The sequence below is a fragment of the Chiloscyllium plagiosum genome, unplaced genomic scaffold (genome assembly GCF_037043375.1).
Source record: "Chiloscyllium plagiosum isolate Xiang-an unplaced genomic scaffold, Cpla_swu_hap1 HiC_scaffold_21, whole genome shotgun sequence".
Classification (NCBI taxonomy): domain Eukaryota; kingdom Metazoa; phylum Chordata; class Chondrichthyes; order Orectolobiformes; family Hemiscylliidae; genus Chiloscyllium; species Chiloscyllium plagiosum.
Window position 1 is genome coordinate 51,340,208 of NW_028270159.1, and position 24,798 is coordinate 51,365,005.

Genomic DNA, 24,798 nt, shown 5'->3' on the forward strand with positions numbered 1-24,798 from the left:
GCTCATAAGTCAATCCATCTATACCAGGGATCATCCCAGTGATCCTTCCCTGAGCTACCTCCAATGAAATAATGTCTTTACTTAAATAAGGGGACCAAAACTGCTCACAGTATTCCAGATGTGGCCTCCCCAGCACCGTGTACAGTTGCAGTAAGACTTCCCTACTCTTACACTCTAAGCTCCTTGAAATAAGGGCCAACATTCCATTCCCCTTCCTGATGACCTGCTGCCCCTGTGTGCTAGCTTTCTATATTTCATGCACAAGGACCCCCAGGTCCCTATGTGTAACAGTTTTCTACACTTTCCCTCCATTTAAATATCACCCCGTTGTTTTGGTATCCCTTGCAAAATTAACAACTTCGCATTTTCCCAGATGATACATCATTTGCCAACTTTTTGCCCACTTCCTTAACCTATCCAGATTTCTCTGTAAACTGCTTGTATCCCTCTCACAATCTGCCTGCTACACTAGTATTGTATTGTCTGCCAATTTTTCTGATTTAGATTAAAATTAGAAAATGTTGAAAGCACATTTTCTTGAAGAGAAACAGTTTGATGATGAAGTAAGTAAAGAAGGCATATTTAAAGAAACAAAAGACTGATCAATAACAGGTTTAAATGAGCAAAGCAAACTTTTCACCAACAGCTACCAACCAAATACAATGGGCTGCTGATCTAAAATTTGATATGATATGAAGTCCCTGTAGAGACTGGTAATTTTTAAAATGATATCTGGATTCCCAGTGACTCAAACAATCACAGAAAATGATTTGAAGTTCCAAGGCTTTTAGTATAGCAGACAAACTAAAATCAACAGAGTAAATGTTATTTATTGGGCAAATAAATAACAGAAAGATATCTTTCTTAATACCTGAACGTGACCAAATGCCCCATGCCACTATTATATAGATAAGTGCTCACTCTATGATGTATTATACATTTTACAGAAACCAGGTCCAAGTTCCCAATAGGATCTCGCACCCTGTTTTGTTGTCGACTTTTCTTCCTTTCTCTTTCTCTTTATCTCTCTCACTTTCAGTCCAGGAAACAGTTTGTGTTTGCATTTTCAGTTCTTCCATCATTTCGTTAGTCCTTACTTTGATCCCAACACAGATCTTTTTTTTTGTCACTTTCGCGCCCTCTTTTTCCCCATCTCTACATTTGCTTAAACCAAGAATAGTTGTTTCCAGTCGATGATAAATCAACTGAAATGGTAACTCTGTTTCTCTGTCCACAGATGCTGCTAGAACAGCTGAGTTTTCCAGAAGTTTCTGATTATATTTCAGATTTTCAACATCTGCAGAATTATGAACCCAGGAATGAATGGTTCTGGAGGAGACAGTTAGCCATCTCCCTGCAGTACAACAGGCTGTACATTCCCTCACTACCTCGCCAATGTCCTGGTGTTAACCTTATATCCATCTCCCTTCTTCCACTCCAACATTAAATGGCCAAGCCCCACCCCTCCACAAGACCCTGGACAGTTCAGCCCCTCTCCCACCAAAGAACTACCTCCCCATTCTTCCTTGAAAAGTCTCCTGTATTGTAAGTTCTTTGACCAAGGTTGTGATTGGCTTTCTGAAGAAGGGTCACTGGACCCAAAACATCAATTCTATTTTCTCTCCACAGATGCTGCCACACCTAATGAATTTTTCCAGCAATTTCTGTTTTTGTTTGTGATTATCTTTCTCATTCTCTCCTACCATACCCAATCTCCTTCACCTTACACTCCTTGAAAAGCCGTGGAATGGTTTTTGATGTTAAAGGCTATGTGCAGTGCTAGTTGTTGTTGCAATTAAGCCCTCAGAACATGTCATCGATGTAGCTCTTAGATGGGACAGTGTTGTGCACAGGGTGAGATATTTGGACTGACTTAGATAGCTTAGTGCATTAGGACCGCAGGCAGCAGATGTGCATTCATGTGTACGCAACCACAGTTGTAATGTTGGGATGGGGATTGAGTTAAGGATAAAGCAGGTTCACTCAATGGGATCACTCTTCATTCTTCACAGGTGTCCAATTGGAATGAAGCAACAGTATGGATGGTGAGAAGGGTTTGAGGGTGTGTTATTCAGATTGAGCACAGTTTTCAATGGCTCCAGAACAGGTCAAAATAGCCTGATACCCAAAGGAATGAAGCCTGTCTTCAGCAGGGTATAAATCAGGCAGGAGTGGATCAGCCCTTAGCTCTGACAACACATTCTAAGAGGTGTTATCCCTTACTTTAGACTATCAAGAAGCTTAGAGGGGAGGTGAGATTTATGATCTGATGAAGATTATTTTCTTATTCTTTCACTGGGAAGGTCAGCATTTGTTGTCCATCCTTCATCACTCTTGGACATACAAGAACACAGTTTATCAGCAAGTCGTAGGCTGAGGGGTGACCTTATAGAGGTTCACAAAATTATGAGGGGCATGGATAGGATAAACAGGCAAAGTCTTTTCCCTGGGGTCGGGGAGTCCAGAACTAGAGGGCATAGGTTTAGGGTGAAGGGGGAAAGATATAAAAGAGACCTGAGGGGCAACATTTTCACGCAGAGGGTGATACGTGTATGGAATGAGCTGCCAGAGGATGTGGTGGAGGCTGGTACAATTACAACATTTAAGAGGCATTTGGATGGGTATATGAATAGGAAGGGTTTGGATGGATATGGGCTGGCAGGTGGGACTAGATTGGGTTGGGATATCTGGCCGGCATGGACAGGTTGGACCGAAGGGTCTGTTTCCGTGCTGTATGACTCTATTTGGCACCTGGCCCCCTCCAATCTTTCTCCTTCTCTCTTCACAGGATCATGGCTAATCTGACCGTGACCCCAGTTTCCAATCTGCACCCCCAGAACACTTGACTCCCTTGCTCATCAAAAATCTGTCTAACTCATTCTTGATTATATTCAGTGACCCAGCCTCCATTGCTCTCTGAGGAAGACAATTCCAAAAGGCACACTCAAGTTCAATAAGTTACTTGAGAGAGCTATGGGTATAAAATTAGAAGTCTTTGTATTGCGTACAAATGGAATGAATCAGAAGCTACATGTTCAAAATATTAGGTTGGATAGGTTAACTATCTTGTAGAACTGATTACATTTATGTCTGTTGAATATGGAGCTCTTGGAATCCTTTACTCCAGGGCCTGAGGTTCCTGAGTGAAGATATAAGTTGCTCGTTAATTATGAAGAGCACGTGGCTAGTTAATTTTGACTTGGAGTCTTGTGTGTTACCACAGATTCTCACAGACTCTTGAAGCTTTGGTTATTTGCTATGGTGTTCCTGTGGGCCCCAAGAGCGTTCACCAGCAGGAGCCTGAACCCACATGTTTCAAACTTACCCTTTTCCCAGACATGATCCCTAGAGCAGACTTATTCCTAAAAGTACCATGCATCAGGGCAGAAGTGTAACTACTGCTGAGGTCTGGTGCCCTGGAAACAGATTTACATCCAGCTGCTCCAATGCTGAGCCCTAATACACTGAGAAAAAGGGGACATGTCTGGGAAGAAGTAAAACTAAGAACTACAGATGCTGGAAATCTGAATCAGAACTGAAGAAGGGTCATTGGACATGAAACATTAACTCTGCTTTCTCTCCACAGATGCTGGCACACCTGCTGGGTTTCTCCAGTAATTTCTGTTTTGGTTTCAGGAGACAAAATGTCTCACGGGTGCCATTTTTTTTTAAGTTCCCTCTTGTGATGTGGCAATTGCTGACATAGCTGATATGGCCTGTGAAGGTGCTGATGGGCCTGTGCTTCCTATTTGGTGAGGCTTGATAGAACTGATTGGATGACAGGGATGAGTGACAGGTGGGTATAGAGGTAGGTTGGGAGGTGGGCAAGGGTGCGGAGTTGTAGGTGGGTGAGGAGTGTAGGGTGGTAGTTGAGTAAAGGGGTAGGGAGGCAGGTGTGTAATGGGGAGGATGGTAGGTGGGTAAGGAGGTAGGGTGGTTGGCAATTGAGAGGGTGGATGGGTCAGGTGTCATGGAGAATTATTCTAGGAGGGGGTTGTGGTCTATTGTCAGAGCTCTGGGTGACTCAGTCTGCTCTCCCTCTGGGATGGGTTCAGGGCTGTTTAGTTGGGTATTGAGGGTGGGGTGACTAAGTGATGCAGTGATGGATGAGTATTGATGCAGGATGGCCAGGTCCAGAGGGGGTGAGTCAGGTGTTGGTGGATTGTCATTGGGGTGGGGTGATGGAGATTGGATGTTGGGATGGGAGTTGGATACTTAAGGGGTTGTGCGGGGGGATGGGATCAGATGTTTGGTGCCTGAGACTGTAGGTCAAATGGCCCAGCCCAGCCCAGAATAGAGTCCTTAACCTTGAAGATTCAAGCATTAAATCTCTTTTTTGCTATACCTGGGGACAGATTATTTTTGTGATTTTCAATCCACAGCACGATTTGGTTATCAGATCTTTAAGCTACATCGTGGGAGTTGTGATGGGAAAATTTTAAATTGGACATGTTGACATAGCAATTTGCACACACGCTATGAAATAGTAGCAGGAGTAGGCCACTCTGCCCCTCAGGCCTATCCTCCATTCAATATGATCATGGCTATCAGATTACATTCCCTCCCTACGCCCAATAACCCTTCATTTCCCCCTTTGCTTATCAACAATTTATCTACCTTTGCCTTAAATAGATTCAAGGACCCTTCCTTCCCCAACCTAACAAGAGAGTGAGTTCCAAGATTCATGATCCTCTGTGATAGAAAAAGATTTTCCTTATCTCAGTTAAAAATCACACAACACCAGTTTATAGTCCAACAGGTTTAATCGCTCTGAAAGCTAGTGCTTCCAATTAAACCTGTTGGACTATAACCTGGTGTTGTGTGATTTTTAACTTTGTACACCCCAGTCCAACACCGGCATCTCCAAATCATTCCTTATCTCAGTTTTCAGTAACTGACTTCTTGTTTTTAAATGGCAACCCCAGTTCTAGATAAGAGATAAACAGTAGTCATAACAAATAATGACAGAGGTGATGCTACCAGGAGGTGAGATTTGTGAGCAGGAGGTGTGAACATTGCTTCATATATATGGAGGCAATAGTCTAGTGGTACAGTTAGCTCTCCTATAACGTTGTAATTGTGTTCCAATGATACTTAGCTTAATAGAAAATTGCTTAGTAGAAATAATGGGGCCTTTGGGAAAAGTGGGGTTAGGGGCAGAGTAGCAAAAAATATCATTCACAGTCACTCCAAAATCTCCCACAAGTCTAATGCACAGTAAAGCACAGCCTGAGTGAAGGTTGAAATCATGTTTGTTAGTGAAACAAAAGTTAATGTAGCACAGTACATTTACAAAATGTAAGGAAGCTGCTGTCTGAACAGTACCTCACACAGAAAAGCTGCTCAGGACCCAGCACAAAGACCGGCACAGAAAGGCACAGTCTCCAGTGCATGTGCAGAATGAAGCGTGTAAACCGATCCCCACTGGAACCGCACTATTGCAAACGGCAGTAATAATTTCAAAAATACTCTTCCCTAATTCTTCAGCAACATTATAGCCAAATTGTGCTGCTGGAGTGCAGGACGTTCTGCTTTAACACACTTTTTGTCAGCGCGAATTGGCCATAATGCGATTGACGAATTGTGGATGTTGTTTGGATAATGCAAACTTTCTACTGAAACAGGTAAAGCAATTTCCTACCAGTGATCTTCTACAGGGCGAGTTTCTATAGCAGTTTTCCATAGTGTGATTTTTTTTACAGCAGGAGTTTGCAGAGGAACACAACTGCGTTATAGCAGAACAACCTGTATTATCACTCTTTCTCCCCACCCCCACCCTCCTCTAGCTTATCTCTCCACGCTTCAGGCTCTCTGCCTTTATTCCTGATGAAGGGCTTTTGCCCGAAACGTCAATTTTGCTGCTCGTCGGATGCTGCCTGAATTGTTGTGCTCTTCAAGCACCACTGATCCAGAACCAGTATTATCACTCAGCTATTAATCCAGATACCCAGGTCTGACCTCAGGGAACAGGTTAGGAGTCCACCCTCAGTGCTGGGTTGCTATGATTCAGAAGTACAAGGCAGAGTGTGGAATGGCTCATCTGCTTCTCTGATATTTGCTCAACAAGCAATCTCGTAGAGGTCATGATCTTCGTAGTCGAAAAGTGTGCACTGGAGAAGCACAGAAGGTCAGGCAGCATCTGAGGAGCGGGAGAGTTGACGATTCGGGCATAAGCCCATCATCAGGAATGTGTAATGATCTCTTCATTCCTCTCACTGAAAGAGTGAGACAACTCAGAGCAGGTTACTGATGTCCCACTTAATCTGTTTGATGCTCAGTGGTCACCCTTGTGCTCTTTGTTCTATTCCAGCTGGAAAAGTGCCGGTCACCACCCACAGTGTGCCCTAAACTGTTGGAGAAAGAGGTGGCAAGCCTATGGAGCCAGCCCCATTTCCGAGACTTCCTTCAGGTTATTGGATACGAGCAAGCTGGACGCTATCTGCTCCACAACCCCAGGGACCTCAACAAGTGTGTGCCTCTCTCTGGTATTGTGGGTAAATCTCCACAAGTCACCTTTAATTTGGTTGCTTATTAAGATATCTGACAGACATACAAATACTGAAACAATGATTTTATCCTTGTTGCCTGAAGTAACCAAAATAAGATCCCTCAAGTAAGTAAGTTAGTTAAGCCTCACAACCCAACTTGGCTATTACCCAATTAATGATGGAATCTGGCCAGGATTTCAACCAACAGTGTCTGTCTGGAAGTATCCAGGTTTCAATCCTTGTGTAGTGTTGATCTTCGAAGTTCTGCTACTGACTTGTTCTTCTGTGGGATTCTTATACAATTTTTCTCTCTTTCAAGTTTATGATGTGACATTATTAATGATTCTATAGAGTCTTTAGTCTCCAACATTGACTATACTTCTGAAGGCCCCCAAGTTTGTAGTTTGCCTTCTTATCAGAGGTAGCTCCCTGTTCCTTGTTACATTTGGAGATGGCTGACTGTTTCAAACATAGCTTTTCCTGCAATTAACTCCTTTACTTCAGAACATTTGTTCTGCTCACAGACTTAATTACCTATTTGTCATGAAGCTGCAGCTTGTCAAGCAGTTGTTATCATCAACTAGGTAAAAACAATGACTGCAGATGCTGGAAACCAGATTTTGGATTAGTGGTGCTGGAAGAGCACTGACATTTCCACCACCTCCAAACAGATCCCACCACCAGGGATATATTTCCCTCCCCACCCCTTTTCGCCTTCCGCAAAGACCGTTCCCTCCGTGACTACCTGGTCAGGTCCACGCCCCCCTACGACCTACCCTCCCATCCTGGCACCTTCCCCTGCCACCACAGGAACTGTAAAACCTGCGCCCACATCTCCTCCCTCACCTCTATCCAAGGCCCTAAAGGAGCCTTCCACATCCATCAAAGTTTTACCTGCACATCCACTAATATCATTTATTGTATCCGTTGCTCCCGATGCGGTCTCCTCTACATTGGGGAAACTGGACACCTCCTAGCAGAGCGCTTTAGGGAACATCTCCGAGACACCCGCACCAATCAACCACACCGCCCCGTGGCCCAATATTTCAACTCCCCCTCCCACTCTGCCGAGGACATGGAGGTCCTGGGCCTCCTTCACCGCCGCTCCCTCACCACCAGACGCCTGGAGGAAGAACGCCTCATCTTCCGCCTCGGAACACTTCAACCCCAGGGCATCAATGTGGACTTCAACAGTTTCCTCATTTCCCCTTCCCCCACCTCACCCTAGTTCCCGTCTCAGGCGACTGACTGTGTGAAGTTTGCACGTTCTCCCCGTGTCGGCGTGGGTTTCCTCTGGGTGCTCCGGTTTCCTCCCAGAGTCTAAGGATGTGCAGGTCAGGTAAATTGGCCATGTTAGTGTTAGGTAAGGGGTAAATGCAGGGGTATGGGTGGGTTGCGCTTCGGAGGGGCGGTGTGGACTTGTTGAGCCAAAGGGCCTGTTTCCACACTGTAAGTAATCTAATCAAACTTCCAGCTCAGCACTGTCCCCATGACTTGTCCTACCTGCCTATCTCCTTTCCCACCTATCCACTCCACCCTCCTCCCCGACCTATCACCTTTATCCCCTCCCCCACTCACCTATTGTACTCTATGCTACTTTCTCCCCACCCCCACCCTCCTCTAGTTTATCTCTCCACGCTTCAGGCTCTCTGCCTCTATTCCTGATGAAGGGCTTTTACCTGAAACGTCGATTTTGCTGCTCCTCAGATGCTGCCTGAACTGCTGTGCTCTTCCAGCACCACTAATCCAAAAAAAAAGACGTTGTTATCTCCTCTCTCCCAGGGAATAGCTTGTTTATGTTGCTTCTTCCCAGAGATGGTTAATTCACATATTGGTTTTAATTCTCTTAAAACAGGTTTTCTTGTCACTTTCATCTCAATGAACAGTTTATTCCAGTCAGAGTTATTGTTAATTCTTTCAATCCATGAAGTTATTAAAGTTCTGAACTTTACATTGTCACACCGGCGAGACAGAATCCAGCCTGACACTGAAGGACTGTAGGTCCCCAGTCAGGAGATTGATGCTTTTTGTTCATGCTTTGGGTGGGTAGTCAGTGAAAATGCAGAGCAGAGGTACCTTTGTCTCACTCCTCACATTATCGGCCAGTGCTGTCATCCATTTCATCAGTTAGGAATGGATAGGGAAACCCTCTCAGGTTACCCTTGACTCTCTGCTACTGGCTCTCATGAAAAAGCAACATCAGGGGTTTGCAAGAGGCTGTGAATTCACTTCCTTACTTTCAGAATAATCTATAACATAATAGGAGGGGAGGACGTGATGAATGAATAGAGCACTGAGATTATCATGGGGTCATGAGGTCTTTGATTTATACTCAGCTGCACTAAGACAGATGGTCATGCAGCACCAGCAATCTGTACCAGTCTGCTAGAATCCAATTATACCAAAACATTGGCTTTAACTGCCTCTTGCCAGTGCAGGCCAGGTTGAATGGTGACTTCAGCCACCCCAGAAAGGCCATGAAGTCGAAGGGGAATGGGGAGCACTCCCGCAGTCAGCTTTTGTGCACCATGACATGGACTTAGGACCCACACAGGGATAGTTGACATCGCCAGGTATATGTGTCACTCCCACTCCCACCCCAGTGTCAGGAGGTTCCCAGCCCAGAGCAGAGCTCTAAACCTTGAAGATTCAAGCATTAAATCCCTTTATTTTCACTATAACTGGAGACAAATTTTCACTGGTCCTGTTTGGTTTTGGCCTTTGACTCATGAACTTTGGCAGGACTTATTATATCAGGGTGCCTCCCATTAAGACTGGCCTTGAACCTTTCGAACTGCAATCTCCACAAAGTACAACAATCCAGCATGAATCCAATAACAGCCTTGGTGAGAACCAAGTTATAGTGGTGACTGATGTAGGTCGCCAAGGCCACAGGATTAATTCCCACTCAGCACTGAATCATGGCTGCAGCTATAATGGGAAAGTCACAGTTAGCTGTGGTATGCCCTAAAGATAGTGGAAATAAATAGAATCGAATCTGCAGTACAAACTCATCAGAATGGGCCTAGGGTTAAACAATGAGGACGGATTGCATAGGTTTATATTCCTTTGAGATTCAGAGCCCATCCAGAACATGGAACACTACAGCGCAGTACAGGCCCTTCAGCCCTCGATGTTGCGCCGACCTGTGAACTATTCTCAGCTCGTCCCCCTACACTATCCCAAAATCATCCGTGTGCTTATCTAAGGATTGTTTAAATCTCGCTAATGTGTCTGAGTCGACTACATTAGCAGGTAGGGCATTGAAGTGTTTAGAAAGCCGAAAAAGCCTTGACAGGGTAGATAGAGACAACTTATGCCCCCTGGTCGGGGAGTTCAGAATAAGGGGAATAAGCTTAGAAATAAAGCTGGGTTTTTTGGAGTAATATCTAAAAGACATCTTCACATAAATGGTAATGGAAATCTGGAACTGTGCCCCATCCCCAAATAGGTTCTGGCTGTAGTATTGAATGCAAGCCCGAGATTTTCATGAGGGTTAAGTGAGGTCTAGGTAAATAAGGTAGGTCAATGGAGGTATGAGTGGTAATCAGCTTTGATTTACTTTGGTTGGTCAGGTTTGAGGTGTTGATTGGCCTATTCTTGTTACAAAGCCATCAGACCATGTTCATGACCTTCATTGCAATCGAGTCATCACTGGTGAATGAGCACATGGAAAATAGCCAGGATTGCAGTGCCCACTAATGACCAGACATCCTCATTCCTTTGTCCGTTAAAGTGCAGCTGGTATGTCAGGCTTCAGGTCATATTCCCAATGGTATAACTCACAAAGTGTGCCCGGAAATGAGCAGTGGTGTAACAGACCAGAGATGAGAGAATAGGATCAGCGGTAAGCCATGCATCGCTTGAGTTGATTTCTCATCTTGGCAAATCTGTATCTACCTTCCTTAGTTGCATCACCCTTAATACTCTTGCCTAACAAAAACTAAATGTCTATTAACCTCAGTTTTGAAATTTTCAAAGATCACTCAGACTCCACATCTTTTTGGGGAACAGAGTTCCAGATTTCTACCTTCGGAGTGAAGAAATGCTTCCTGACATCACCCCTGAGCAGGCTAGCTCCAAGTTTAGGATGTTGTGACCTCCCAGAAAATGGGTTCTCTCCACATAGCCTACAAGATTCTTCAGTATGTTGGCTTACTCTTTAATCTTCTATACTCAAGGTTAGGTCAAACCTAGGCTGTGCAAGCTGACCACATAGATTGAGTCCTGCTCTTGTTCTGTGAATCTGCACATACTGCATCCTCTCCAAGACCAATATCTCCTTCCTGATGAGCAATGCCCAGTGGAGAATGAAGTTCCCAGCTGGGGTCTCAAAACACTCCAGACGGGTTCAACCATGTACAGCCACTCATGCTGCTGATGTGATTTTATTATTGTCCCTTCATTGACATGAGCAGTATTTGCTGATTGTCATGAAATGAAGCTGACCAGGCCCAAACACAGCACTAAAGCAGTTCCCAGCTGAAAGACAGCGGGGAACATTTGGTTTATGTTCAGTTATCAAGTTTAACAATGGTATTTGATCTATTCCACAGGTCACTGCTGCTAGGGAGTCTCAACCTCTTCTTAGCTCTACGTCCACAGCCATTACAGAGTCTGTCCAAACCAGACCCTCAGCAACACTCCTCAGAGAGTTTGAGAGAACAGCAATCCAGAGAGGTTCATCAGGAAGCAGTCGCACAGAGAGAGAAACAATCCAGAGAGGGCCAACTGGAAACAGTGACACCGAAACAGAAACAATCCAGAGAGAGTCAACAGGAAACAGTGACACTGAAACAGAAACAATCCAGAGAGAGTCAACAGGAAACAGTGACACCGAAACAGAAACAATCCAGAGAGAGTCAACAGGAAACAGTGACACTGAAACAGAAACAATCCAGAGAGGTTCATCAGGAAGCAGTGACACAGAGAGAGAAACAATCCAGAGAGAGTCAACAGGAAACAGTGACACTGAAACAGAAACAATCCAGAGAGAGTCAACAGGAAACAGTGACACAGAGAGAGAAACAATCCAGAGAGAGTCATCAGGAAGGTTCAGTACATACCGGGAGAGATAAGAAAACCAGACAGGCCTCTCAGCAAAGTTTACTAACTACCAGAAGAGACAAGAAAACCAAATGTATCTCTCAGGAAAGTTCAACAGATACCAGGAGAGACAAGAAAACTAAACAGATCTCTCAGGAAAATTTAATACATACCAGCAGAGATAAGAAAACCAGACAGGGCTCCCTGGAAAGTTCAATAGATACCAGGAGGGACAAGAAAACCAGAGAAGACTCTCAGGAAAGTTCAATAGATACTGGGAGAGACAAGAAAATCAGAGAAGACTCTCAGGAAAGTTCAATAGATACTGGGAGAGACAAGAAAACCAGAGAAGACTCTCAGGAAAGTTCAATAGATACTGGGAGAGACAAGAAAACCAGAGACAGCTCTCAGAAGGCCACATCAGCAAAAAGCAAGAAAAACAGACAGAGGCATCCTGAAACTACAGCAACAAGAAATAAGAGAACCAAACATGGTTTGCAGGAAGCCTTAGACCTGAGTAATAAACAATCTGATCAGGAAACTCAGCAAACTGCAAAGGGCGCCACATATCCACATGAAAAGTCAAAAGTCTATCTAAACACTCTGAAGCCATTGTTGGTGCTGAGACACCAGGTAAAGACCAACTTGCTGAGGATATAAATACGAGGCAGGATCCATTTTCTAATTACAGCTGGATCTGTAGCCATAAACATAGAATAATAATCACAGGACTCAAAATTATTATCACTACAAACTGACAAGAAGAGAAAAAGGGAACTGAGTTTTACATTGTCTCCACAACTCCTTTCTTATCCAATATAGAACCATAGTCATACCACACAGAAACAGACCCTTGGGTCCAACTTATCCACACTGACAAAACATCCCAAACTGACCTAGTTCCATTTGCCAGCACCTGGCCCATATCCCTCTAAACTCTTCCTATTCATTTACCCATCCAAATGCTTTTTGAATGTTGTAATTGTACCAGCCTCCACCTTTTCCTCTGGCAGCTCATTCCATACACGCACCACCCTCTGAGTGAAAAAGTTATCCCTAAAGTCCTTTTTAAATCTTTCCCCTCTCACCTTAAACCTATGCCATCAGGTTTTGGACTCACTCCACCCTGGGAAAAAGACCTTGACTATTCACCCTATCCATGCTCCTCATGCTTTTATACATTTCTATGTATGAAGCCCATCAAGAAATGAATCACTGCTGGATCTCATAATATAGGGAGATGGCCACAACACATAGAGGAGTGTAGTTTAGCAATGAGACAATAGCAATCCCATCATAATAATCTGGGTTTTGATGTCAGTGGTGATGGAAATTTGCTTATTGATGATCTCAAAGGAAGCTGCTTATAAAAGTCGAGTGATTCCGATGACATGCACTGACAATTCCCCATATTCATTTGAATCAGCCACCATGTGAAGGGAGTCTCCAGGCATCCATCAATAGTGATGCTGTCAAATAGGGTAAGGAGCCAATCGAGTTGAGGCATTCTCATGCACAGCAAACCAGGAAGTAAAGTCTACATATGAGCCTTTACCTTGAACTAAATTTTATTATGCTGCTTCAGAATGTTATTGGATTCAAAACATTAAGTCTCTCTCTCTGCACAGATGCTTCCAGATTTGCTGAGTTCATGCAGCATTTTCTTTTTTAAGATTTTCAGCATCTGGCTTTTATTTGTAAAAACATGGATTTTTTCATTATAATTGAGAAATTTGATGTTCCACAAACATAAGATTAGTTTCATTGGTCAATGAGGCTGCTCAGTACTAATTATGAACCTACTCAGTTACATCTCTTTACCAAAGTGTAACTTTTTCAAAGGTATTTTATAGCATGACAAATAATGTAAAAAGACAAAAGTCTTCTCATTCCAGGTATTGTTAACTGATAGCAGTTCGTGGTTTCAGTATAGAATCATTAACAGCATCTTCTGGATTTCCTATTAAGCTCTGTCAGTCTCAGAAGTGTAGTAATCATGAACATTGACTGTTTAACTCTCATTACTGACACAATATCCAAGTTAATAATGTTTAAGATAATGATTGAGAATAGATACAAATAAAACAAATAAAAGTAAAAATTAGAATAAGTCACACTTTTCAAGAGGATCAAATTGGAACAAGAGAAGATGGGGCAAGAGCTATTGAACAGCGGCAGGAAATGTGATCAACAGTTTGGGATAAATATGTTCCATGGGCATAGATAAGATGAATAGCAAAGGTCCTTTCGCAAGAATAGGGGAGTTCAAAACTAGAGGGCATATCTTAAAGGTGAGAAGGGAAAGATTTAAAAGAGACCTGAGGGCCAAGTTTTTCACACAGAGGGTGGTTTGTATGTGGAATGAAATGCCAGAGGCAGTGGTAGATGGAGGTACAGTTGCAACATTTAAAAGACATTTGGGCAGGTACGTGAATAGGAAAGGTTTATAAGGATATGGGCCAAATGCAGGCAAGTGGGACTAGTTTAATTTGGGAACCTTGGTCAGCGTCTACAAGTTGGACTGAAGGTCTATCATTGTGCTGTCTGACCCTATGACTCTGTGGTCCATAAGACAAAAATAAAACAGTTCATTATGATATTTCATGGATGGATACATCCATGGATGAATAAACAGAAAGGGACATAACTATCAAAAGGAAAAATATACATTAATGATATTCAGTGAAGATGACAAAAAATTAGGAATTAAACTTAAAAAGTAGAAAAATCAAGAGGAACTTTGAAATTAAATTATCTAAGATTATGAAAAGAAATAATATTTTACAGACACATAATTAACGCAAGGAAATAAGATAGGAATTGAATGGGCTCCATTAAAGATTGCAAACAATAAACTCACAGTTAATGACAGCAAAATGTCAGAAAAACAAATAATTACTTTGCCTGCTTATTTATCAAGAACACGGTGAGCATGCCATTTTTTTTAAAAAAGTGATAACAAAATTCAAGGCAGTAGATGGTAGGGCTGGGTGGAGTGAGAATTTTTAGGGGAGAGGATTGCTAACCTAGTCGAAGTTGAATAAATCATCTTGTGTCAATGGAAGATAGCCAATTTCTTTTAGTCGCTCACAGGACATGGACATTGCTGAATGGCCAGCATTTATTGCCCATCCTAGTTGACCTTGAGAAGGTAGTGGGGAGCTGCCTTCTTGAACTCTTGCCAGGATGAGATAACAAAGATACCAACATATTGAAAAGGGAATTATGTCAGAGATTAGTGAACAGTTAATTTTATTCCTATATTTAAAACAGGAGATAGAACACGTTAAGGAACAAGTAATTTGCCAGTTTGTTTCATGTTGATGGTAAGAAAAATAATGAGTCTTCACTTAAAAAATGTAAAAGGTTAACATCAAATAAACAAAATGATAATAAACGGTTCTCAACACAAATTGAAAAGGAGGATCATACTTGATTGACCTTTTTGAATTCTTTGAAGAAGTCACTGAAAGAGTAGACAAATGGGAGTTCTTTTGGATTTTGAATTTGTGAGACTCATAACTAAGGTTAGAAAACAAAGGACCAGGCATTCCAGTCAAATCCAGGGACACAGCTATTTGAAGGAAAGTCCACATTTGATATGTGGGAGGCTTTCAAAGATAATTTGAAGATAGTGGAGGATAGGCATGTCCCTTTGAAAACAAGAGATAGGAAAGGCAAGATTCGTGAACCGTGGATGACAGGAGAGATCGTGCAACTAAATGAGGAATCAAGCAGGCTAAAAGGGGTCATGAAATAACTTTAGCGAGCAGAATTAAGGAGACCCCAAGGCCTTTTATTCATATGTAAGAAGCAAGAGGGTAACCAGAGAAAGGTTTTGTCCACTAAAGGGTAAGAAAGGAAGGCTGTGTGTCAAACCTGAGAAAATGGGTGAGATTTTCAATGATTTCTTTGCATCAGTGTTCACTGAGGAACGGGAGGTGATGAATATTGAAATTAGAGATAGAAGTTTGTTTACTCTGGATCACATTGACATAAGGAGAGAATATGTGTTGGGTAGACTAAAGGATATTAAGGTAGACAAATCCCCAGGGCTGGATGGGATCTATCCCAGATTGATGAGGGAGTCAAGAGAGGAAATAGTTGCGGCCCTGACAGATATCTTTGTAGCATCCTTAAACACAGGTGAGGTGCCAGAGGACTGGAGGTTTGCTCATGTTGTCCCCCTGTACAAGAAGGATAGTAGGGATATTCTGGGTAACTGCAGACCAGTGAGCCTAATGTCAGCTGGAGAGAGTACTGAGGAATAAAATCTATTTATATTTGGAAAAGAATGAGCTTATCTGTGATAGGCAACATAGTTTTGTGTGGGGGAGATCGTGCCTTACCAACTTAATACAGTTTTTTGAGGAAGTGACCAAGTTGATAGATGAAGGAAGGGCTATAGATGTCATATACATGAACTTTAGTAAGACTTTTGGTAAGGTTCCCCATGGTAAACTAATGGAGAAAGTGAAGTCACATGGTGTGCAGGGTGTTCTAGCTAGGTGGATAAAGAACTGATTGAGCAACAGGAGTGTGATAGTTGAAGGGCACTTTCTCAAAAATGGAGAAAGGTGTCCAGTGGTGTCCCATAGAGATCAGTGCTGGAGCCACTGTTGTTTATAATATATATAAATGATCTGGAAGAGGGCATTGTTGATCTGATCAGTAAGTTTGCAAATGACGCTAAGATGGTGGAGTAGCAGAAAGCATGGGGTATTGTCAAATAATACAGAAGAATATAACCTGGAGAGTTGGGCAGAGAAGTGGCAGATAGAGTTCTATCCAGGCAATTGTGAGGTGATGCATTTTGGGAAGTCAAATTCTAGAACCAACTATACTGTAACCAGAAGAGCCTTGGGAAAAGTTGATGAGCAGAGAGATCTGGGAGTTCAGGTCCATTGTACCCTGAAAGTTGCTGCATAGGTGGATAGAGTGGTCAAGAAGGCATATGATATGCTTGCCTTCATCAGACAGGGTGTTGAGTATAAGAGCTGGCAGGTCTTGTTAAAACTATACAAGACATTGGTTCAGCCGCATTTAGAATACTGTGTACAGTTCTGATCGCCACATTACCAAAAGAATGTGGACGCTTTGGAGAGGGTGCAGAGAAGGTTTACGAGGATGTTACCTGGTATGGAAGATGCTAGCTATGAAGAGAGGTTGAGTAGGTTAGGATTGTTTTCATTAGAGAAAAGGAGATTGGGGGGGGGGGACCTGATAGAGGTCTACAAAATCATGAAGGGTATAGACAGGGTGGATAGAGATAAGCTTTTTTCCCAGGGTGAAGGATGCAATAATGAGAGGTCATGCATTCAAGGTGAGAGGTGAAAAGTTTAAGGGGGATATACACAGCAAGTACTTTACACAGAAGGTGGTGGGTGTTTGGAACGCGTTGCCAGCAGAGGTGGTAGAGGCAGGCACGGTAGATTCATTTAAGATGCGTCTGGACAGATGCATGAGTAAGTGGGGAGTAGAGGGATACAGATGCTTAGGAATTTGCTGATAGGTTTAGACAGTGGACTTGGATCAGCTCAGGCTTAGAGAGCCGAAGGGCCTGTTCCTGGGCTGTAAATTTTCTTTGTTCTTTGTTGTTTAACTACAAGCATGTTATAGTTTCAAGCTGTTGTTAGCTTCATTAGTATCAAGAAAAAGAGTTTCATAACTTTAGAACACCTTTCATGACCCACTGGCATCTCAAATTTCCTTGTAGTCAATTAGGACTTTTTTTGGAAGCTAGTGCTGACCCTGTTGTAATGTTAAACTGAAAGATGTGCTGGCCAATGTACAGCAAGATCCCACAATCAGTAATGCAACAATACTCTTCTCTGATTTTGGGGATGAAGTTATGTCAAAGCACCAGGAATGACTCTGTTGATGTTGTCAAAATGGTGTCTTGGGATTTTTTTGGCAGCTGCCTGAGATGACAGATAGAACCTCAGTTTAATATCTCATTTAACACTGTAACAGAGCAGTGCACACCCTCAATACTGCATGAAGTGACTGCCTAGATTTCTTGCAATGAAACCATGGAGTGGAACTTGAACTCAGAACCTTCACATTGAGAGGTGAGAAATCTACTTCTGGGCCTCTTGTGGTTTCATTTAGCGTAACATGGCATTGGGTGACTTTCAGTTACATAATAACTAGGCTGCCTCAATCTCACCCCTCAATACTACACTAAGAATACAAAACACACTCACCAGCACTTAGACTCATGGAGCCATAGAGGTCTACAGCACAGAAAAAGGCCCTTCAACCCATTGAGTCCTCACCGGTCAAAGACCAGCACTTAACTATTCTAATCCATCTTCCAGTACTATGCACAAAGCATTGCATGCCTTGTCAGAAGTCACATGACACCAGATTATAGTCCACCATGTTTATTTGAAATCACAAGGCGAAGTCAGATGCTTGACAAAAGAACAGCCCTCCGAAAACTTGGCAGCGAGTTCCAGGTTCCCACTACCCTCTGGATGTAAACGTTTTTCCTAATATCTCAAAGATGTGTTAGTTAGTTGGACTGGCCCTGCTAAATTGCCCATTGTGTCCAGGGATGTGTAGGTTAGGTGGATTAGCCATGGAAAATGCAGGGTTACAGGGATAGGGTAGGGGGGGGTGAGTGTGGGTGTGAAGCTCTTCAGAGGGTTGGTGTGGACTTGACGGGCTGAATGGCCTGCTCCCACACTGTAGGGATTTTATGATTCTAGAATCTCCTGTAAACCTCTGCCTGAAATTTGTGCTTCCTGACCATCGATCCCTCCATCAAGAGGAAATGTTTCTCCCTGTCTGTCCCTTCCATGCCCCTCACACATACAAGGTATACAAGATAATGAGAGGCATAGATAGAGTCGATAGCCAGAGACTATTTCCCAGGGCAGAAATGACTAACACGAGGGGTCATGGTTTTAAGCTAGTTGGAGGAAAGTATAGAGGGGATGTCAGAGGCGTTGTGAGAGTATGGAATGCGTTGCCAGCAGCAGTTGTGGAAGCAAGGTCATTGGGGACATTTAAGAGACTACTGGACATGCATATGGTCACAGAACTTTGAGGGTGCATACATGAGGATCAGTGGTCGGCACAACATCATGGGCTGAAGGGCCTGTTCTGTGCTGTACTGTTCTATGTTCTATCATTTTGTACATCTCAGTCATTTCTGCTCAACCCTGTCTGCTCTGAGGGAAACAACCCCAGTCTGTCCAATCTCTCTTTATAAGTGAAATGCTCCAGCGCAGGCAACATGCTGGTCAATCTCCTCCACACTCTCTCCAGTGCTGTCACCTCCTTGTTATAATGTGGATTCCAGAGCTGCACACAGTACTCCAGATGTGGCCAAGCCAGCATTTTATACTGTTCCAGCAGAACAAACCTCTCTTCAATTGTATGTCTCAGCCAATATAGGCAAGTATCTCAAATGGCTGCTTAACCACTTTAAGAGGCTGGTAGACATATCTACCAAGGTCCCTCTGATCCTCTGTGCTTCCAGGCTCCAACCATTCATCATGTATTCCCTTGCTTTATTTATCCTGGCCAAGTGCATCACCTCATATTTATTCAGACTGAATTCCATTTAACACTGACCAGCCCATTACAGTATATCCTACTCTGATTTAAGGCTATCCTCTTAGCTATTTACACCCAACCAATTTTTGTATCATTCGCAAGTTTACTGATCAGCCTTCCTACATTCAAGTCTAAATCATTTATATATACCACAAATGGGAAGGGCCCCAACATCGATCCCTGTGAAATCCCAGTGAACATAGGTTTCTAGTCACAGAAACACCTTCTCAACCATCATCCTCTGCTTCCTGCCACTCACCCAATTTTAGATCTAATTGGGCAAATTTCCCTGGATCCCATAGGCTGTTATTTTGCTATCAGTCACCCATGTGGGACCTTACCAAAAGCTTTGCTGAAGTCCAAGTAGACTTCTGAACCTCACAACCAGGATGTGTCAGGAACAGTCTCTGTCAGTACTACCATGATGGATGAATGCATTCCTTCTGAAATCTCTTCTTTGTCTCTGTCTGTCAGATCATGATGCAGGCTCCATGGCTCACTGTCAAGCCGACCTCAGAGGAGGTGCGGGTTAAGCATGACCTGGTAAACCGATTGGACTCCCTACATTCTCAGCAGCAAGCTCAAGTGCACCGTGTGAGGATGTGGCACAAGAAAGCTCTGACAGAGCTGGAAAATAAACCAGAGAAGCAAGGAATCAAGAGACAAGTAAAGGTACAAAGCAGAAGAAATAAGGATGATATTCCCTCCACCCATGCTCTGTCAGAGGCTGGGAATGTACGCACTGTTACAGTGACATCACCAATTAAAGTGACAGCCCCATTTCTAACAGACCTTTAAAAGCTGGCACAGCTCCACAAGATGTCACTGACACTGGAGATACTCTGTTCATGGGGATATCAATACCACTGATGGTGCAATGTTGATGTGCATGTCACTGCCAGTAAAGAATTACTGTTAATTGGTCATCACCACCATGCAGAGTCTTTGCTAATATGGGTATCACTGTCATTGGAGGTGCAGTGTTCATGTTAATGGGGACATCATCACCATCATGTTAATTAGGTTATTACTAGGGCACCAGCATTAGAGGGATCATCACTGCCATAAGGGATAACTGTTAAATTGGACATCACTAAAAATAGAAGGGTCACTGTGAATAGGAATATCGCTGGGCTATCAGTGTTAGAGGGGATATCACTGCAGTTGCACTGTCAGTGTTAGAGAGGATATTACTGCCACTGGGATGTGCTGTCCGTGTTAGAGGGTGTATCACTGTCACTGGGGTGGGCTGTCAGTGTTAGGATATCACTGTCACTGGGATGGGCTGTCAGTGTTAGAGGGGATATCACTGTCACTGGGGTTAGCTGTCAGTGTTAGAGAGGATATCACTGTCACTGGAGGGTGACAATGTGAGGATAGTGTCACTGTCATTGCTGGAGTGTGTCAGTGTTAATGGGGATCTCCCTGTCATTTGGGGGAGAGGCTGTCAGTGCTACTGGGGGTCACTGTCACTGGCATAGCCAAAGAGATTTGATTGAGGTGTTCGTAATGATGAGACAATCTGATCAGAGATTAGGAGAAATAGTTTCTACAGATAAGGAGGGTTAGTAACTGGAAAGTTCAGATGTAAAATAATTGATAGAAGGAGTCTAGAGGAAAGATGATTTTTTTTAAAAATGCAATCTCTTTTGATTTGGGACAGACTGATTGTAAACCTGGGAGCAGCTTCCCAGTAATTTTCTGAATGGAATATTCACTGAGAAGTAATTACCTACTGGGGAAAGAGTAGGAGGTAGATCTAACTACACAGCTACCTCAAAACACCATTACAGGCACGATGGGCCAAATAGCCTCATGAGCTGAATCACTGTAAGATGCCTCTGTTTAAACCCTCCTTCAGGGCTTATTTTTGAGAGACTACAGTTCTTGGTTGCTTCAGATGAAACACATCTCCAATATTTATTCTAGTGTCTCAGAAATCTGATGCCTCTTTTGTGATGCTTTCTAACACACTGCCATCAGAGAGAATCCTGTATTTATTCACTTACCCCAGGGTGAGCTGAACATTATTCACTGCCCACCACCCACCTCGCCCAGTCCCTGACTCTACTTCTCTGTTTAAACAGGACTGCTGTCCAAAGAAAGTCAAGGTGAAGGAGCCCAGGACTCCTAGTACCGCCCAGATCCCGTTTGACATGTCTACAGCAACATCACAGAATGTGGCGCTGCGTCCGTCTGCACATGAGATCATCAAGGAGCAAGAGGAGAACGTCCGACATCGGCACCGAGCTGCAGTCAAAGACATTTTCCTACCTTTCATTGAGCCTTTACCTTGACACTGCATCTGTATGTGTGTGTGTGGGGAGGGGGGTGGCGGTGGTAGTGGTAGTGTGTGTATGTGTGTGTGGTGGGGCGGTGTGTGTGGGGGGGTAGTATGAGTGTGTGTGGAGGAGTTTGTGTGTGTGTGTGGAGGGGGGGCGGGTGGTAGTGTGTGTGTGGTGGGGCAGTGTGTGTGTGGGGGGGTAGTATGAGTGTGTGGGGGGGTAGTATGTGTGTGTGTGTGTGTGTGTGTGTGTGGTGGGTGCTGTGTGTAGGGAGGAGTATGTGTGTGTTGGGGGCTAGCGTGTGTGGGGGGGGAGGAGTATGTGTATGTGGGGGAGGGGAGTGTGTGGGGGGAGAGTATGTGTGTGGGGCGCGGGGTAGTGTGTGTGTGGTGGGGTGGTGTGTGTAGGGAGGAGTTTGTATGTGTGTTTTGGGGGGAGTGTGTGTTGTGGGTGGAGTATGTGTGTGTTGGGGGCTAGCGTGTGTGTGAGGAGGGAAGGAGTATGTGTGTGTGGGGGGAGTATGTGTGTGGTGGAGTTTGTGTGTGGGGCGGGGTAGTGTGTGTGGGGGTTGGTGTGTGTAGGGGTGAGTTTGTGTGTGTGTGTTGTGGGTGGAGTATGTGTGTGTTGGGGGCTAGCGTGTGTGTGTGTGTGTGTGTGTGTGTGTGTGTGAGGGGGGAAGGAGTGTGTGTGAGGGGGGAAGGAGTGTGTGTGTTTGGGGGGAGTATGTGTGTGTTGGGGCTAGCGTGTGTGTGTGTGAGGGGGGAAGAAGTGTGTGTGTGTGGGGGAGTATGTGTGTGTTGGGGGAGTATGTGTGTGTTGGGGGCTAGCATGTGTGTGTGGGGGAGAGTGTGTGTGGTTGTGGGTGGAGTATGTGTGTGTTGGGGGCTAGCGTGTGTGTGTGTGGGGGAGAGTGTGTGTGTGGGTGGAGTATGTGTGTTTTGGGGGCTAGCGTGTGTGTGTGTGTGTGGGGGGGGGAGAGTGTGTGTGTGTGTGGGTGGAGTATGTGTGTTTTGGGGGCTAGCGTGTGTGTGTGTGTGTGTGTGTGTGTGTGGGTGGAGTATGTGTGTTTTGGGGGCTAGCGTGTGTGTGTGTGTGTGTGTGTGGGGGGGAGAGTGTGTGTGTGTGGGTGGAGTATGTGTGTGTTGGGGGCTAGCGTGTGTGTGGGGGAGAGTGTGTGGGTGGAGTATGTGTGTGTGTGAGGGGGGAAGGAGTGTGTGTGTGTGGGGGAGAGTGTATGTGTGTGGGGGGAGTATGTGTGTGTGTGAGGGGGGAAGGAATGTGTGTGTGTGGGGGGAGTATGTGTGTGTTGGGGGAGTATGTGTGTGTGTGTGGGGGAGAGTGTATGTGTGTGGGGGGAGTATGTGTGTGTTGGGGGCTAGCGTGTATGTGTGTGTGTGTGTGTGTGAGGGGGGAAGGAGTGTGTGTGTGTCTCACTTTATGCTTATCCATTCTGTACATGGTGCTGATATGTGTCAAGATCCCTTTGAACAAGAATCAATCCACATCTCCATCAAACAGACACTCGGAACATCTCTCAGATCCCAGCACGTCACAGACACTGACATCAAATGATTTGACGATTTGAATAAATTCAGCAACCAATTCTACAAGATGAAGCAGTGGTCTCCCTCAGTGACTGTATCGGTAAGACATTAGATTAGATTCCCTACAGTGTGGAAACAGGCCCTTCGGCCCAACCAGTCCACACCGACCCTCCGAAGAGTAACCCACCCAGACCCATTTCCCTCTGAATGATGCACCTAACACTACGGGCAATTTAGCATGGCCAATTCACCCTAACCTGCACATCTTTGGACTGTGGGAGGAAATCGGAGCACCCGGAGGAAACCCACGCAGACAATGTGCAAACTCCACACAGACAGTCACCCGAGGCTGGAATTGAACCTGGGACCCTGGTGCTGTGAGGCAGCAGTACTAACCACTGAGCCACTGTGCCGCCACATGTACAGTGTTGGAGGGGAGGCTGGCTTAGCAATGACTGGCTGAGTGTGCTAACTATGTGGGATAGATCTCTCACACACAGGAGACTTGAATTTTTAATTTGATTTATTATTGTCACATGTACCTACGTACAGTGCAAAGTTTTGTTTTGCTTGCAATACAGTCAGTTCATAGTGTACAAAGATCATAGGGTAGTAGATTAGAGCGAGGAATGCAAAGTTACAGCTGCAAAGGAGATGCACAAAAAGCAAAATCAACATTAGATTTGAAGTTTGAGAGGACCATTCAGAAGTCTAATAACAGTAGGGAGAAACTGTTCTTGAATCTGTTGGTACATGGGTTTAAGCTTTTGTATCTTCTACCCAATGGAAGAGGTTGGAAGGGATCTTTGATGATATTGGCTGTCTTTCCAATCCCAGCAAGAAGTATAGATGGAGTCAATGGATGGAAGGCTGGCTTGTATGATGGACTGGGCTGAGTTCACAATTATTATCTCCCTCTCTGGAGAGGCTAGATTTTCCAACCAGTGTGGTCATTGCCCTGTCATTGTGGATCATGCACCCGATGATTGGAAAATCAGGCAGAAATTAAATGCACAAATATTCAGCTAATGAAGGACAGTGAGCAGTTAACTGAAGTTCTTGATTGTTCTGGTGATCAGGGAACTCGTTGAGCAAGGATAACAACTATACAGAACTGGCTTTCACTGCAGCAGCCCTAAACCCATTCGCTGGCTGTTAGATCGAGTGCAGCTCTTTCATTAACTTTCTCAGGGGAGGATAGGGTGAGTAGAGGATTGAGAAGCAGGTTTCCAAGTAGCAGGCCTGGTCTGACCACATCTGTGTGTACAATTCCAGGCACGACTCCCCTTTGCTACAGCTGGTCTGGAGCAATGCACTTCAAGTGCATAAAAATGCTTCATTAAGGGAGGGATAATTTCAGAGCGATCCCGCAATAGCCATCTGCCCTAAGTGGATTGGAATAAAAAATTGGTTGGCAAACATTAACAAGTAGCAGGAACAATGGGATGCCTTCAAATGAGGTGAGAGCCTATAGTAATCGGCACATTGCGACAAGGAAGCACTTTGAAAATTAGACCTCCCTGGAAGATTCAAGACTGTGGGAGCAGTTTCATCCAGCCTGCACTTTGCTTAACATTGGGCAAAGCATTGTATAAGATCGAGGAATTCCAAGCCCCAGTAACACCAAGAGCAAACTAAGTTCCCACAATTTCCTGGCATTTGGTTTAAAAATATCCCCTAGGATCGTGGCGTGGGCCTCAGTATTGACCAGGATCCCCACCTGAATCAGTTACCATGTTGAGTTTCCGACATTTGGGCCTGAATTTACAATCCATCAAGGAGCTTCTTAAACAGAAACTGGTTTATACACACATAAACACCCGACAAGTATGTTCAAATACTTAAAAATACATGGCTTACCAACAGCTG

General features: G+C 44.2%; 1 protein-coding gene across 1 annotated transcript in view; it reads left to right on the forward strand.

The window, feature by feature from the left end:
- Window positions 1-21,441, forward strand: part of LOC122564642 (uncharacterized) — a 609,322-nt gene extending 587,881 nt beyond the window's left edge. The window contains exons 20-23 of the mRNA XM_087998559.1: window positions 6,311-6,468; window positions 11,045-12,167; window positions 19,575-19,772; window positions 21,188-21,441. Coding sequence (XP_087854685.1) covers window positions 6,311-6,468; window positions 11,045-12,167; window positions 19,575-19,772; window positions 21,188-21,397 — 1,689 coding nt within the window. The 3' untranslated portion in view covers window positions 21,398-21,441. The remainder of the gene's footprint in view (window positions 1-6,310; window positions 6,469-11,044; window positions 12,168-19,574; window positions 19,773-21,187) is intronic.
- Window positions 21,442-24,798: the final 3,357 nt, after the last annotated feature.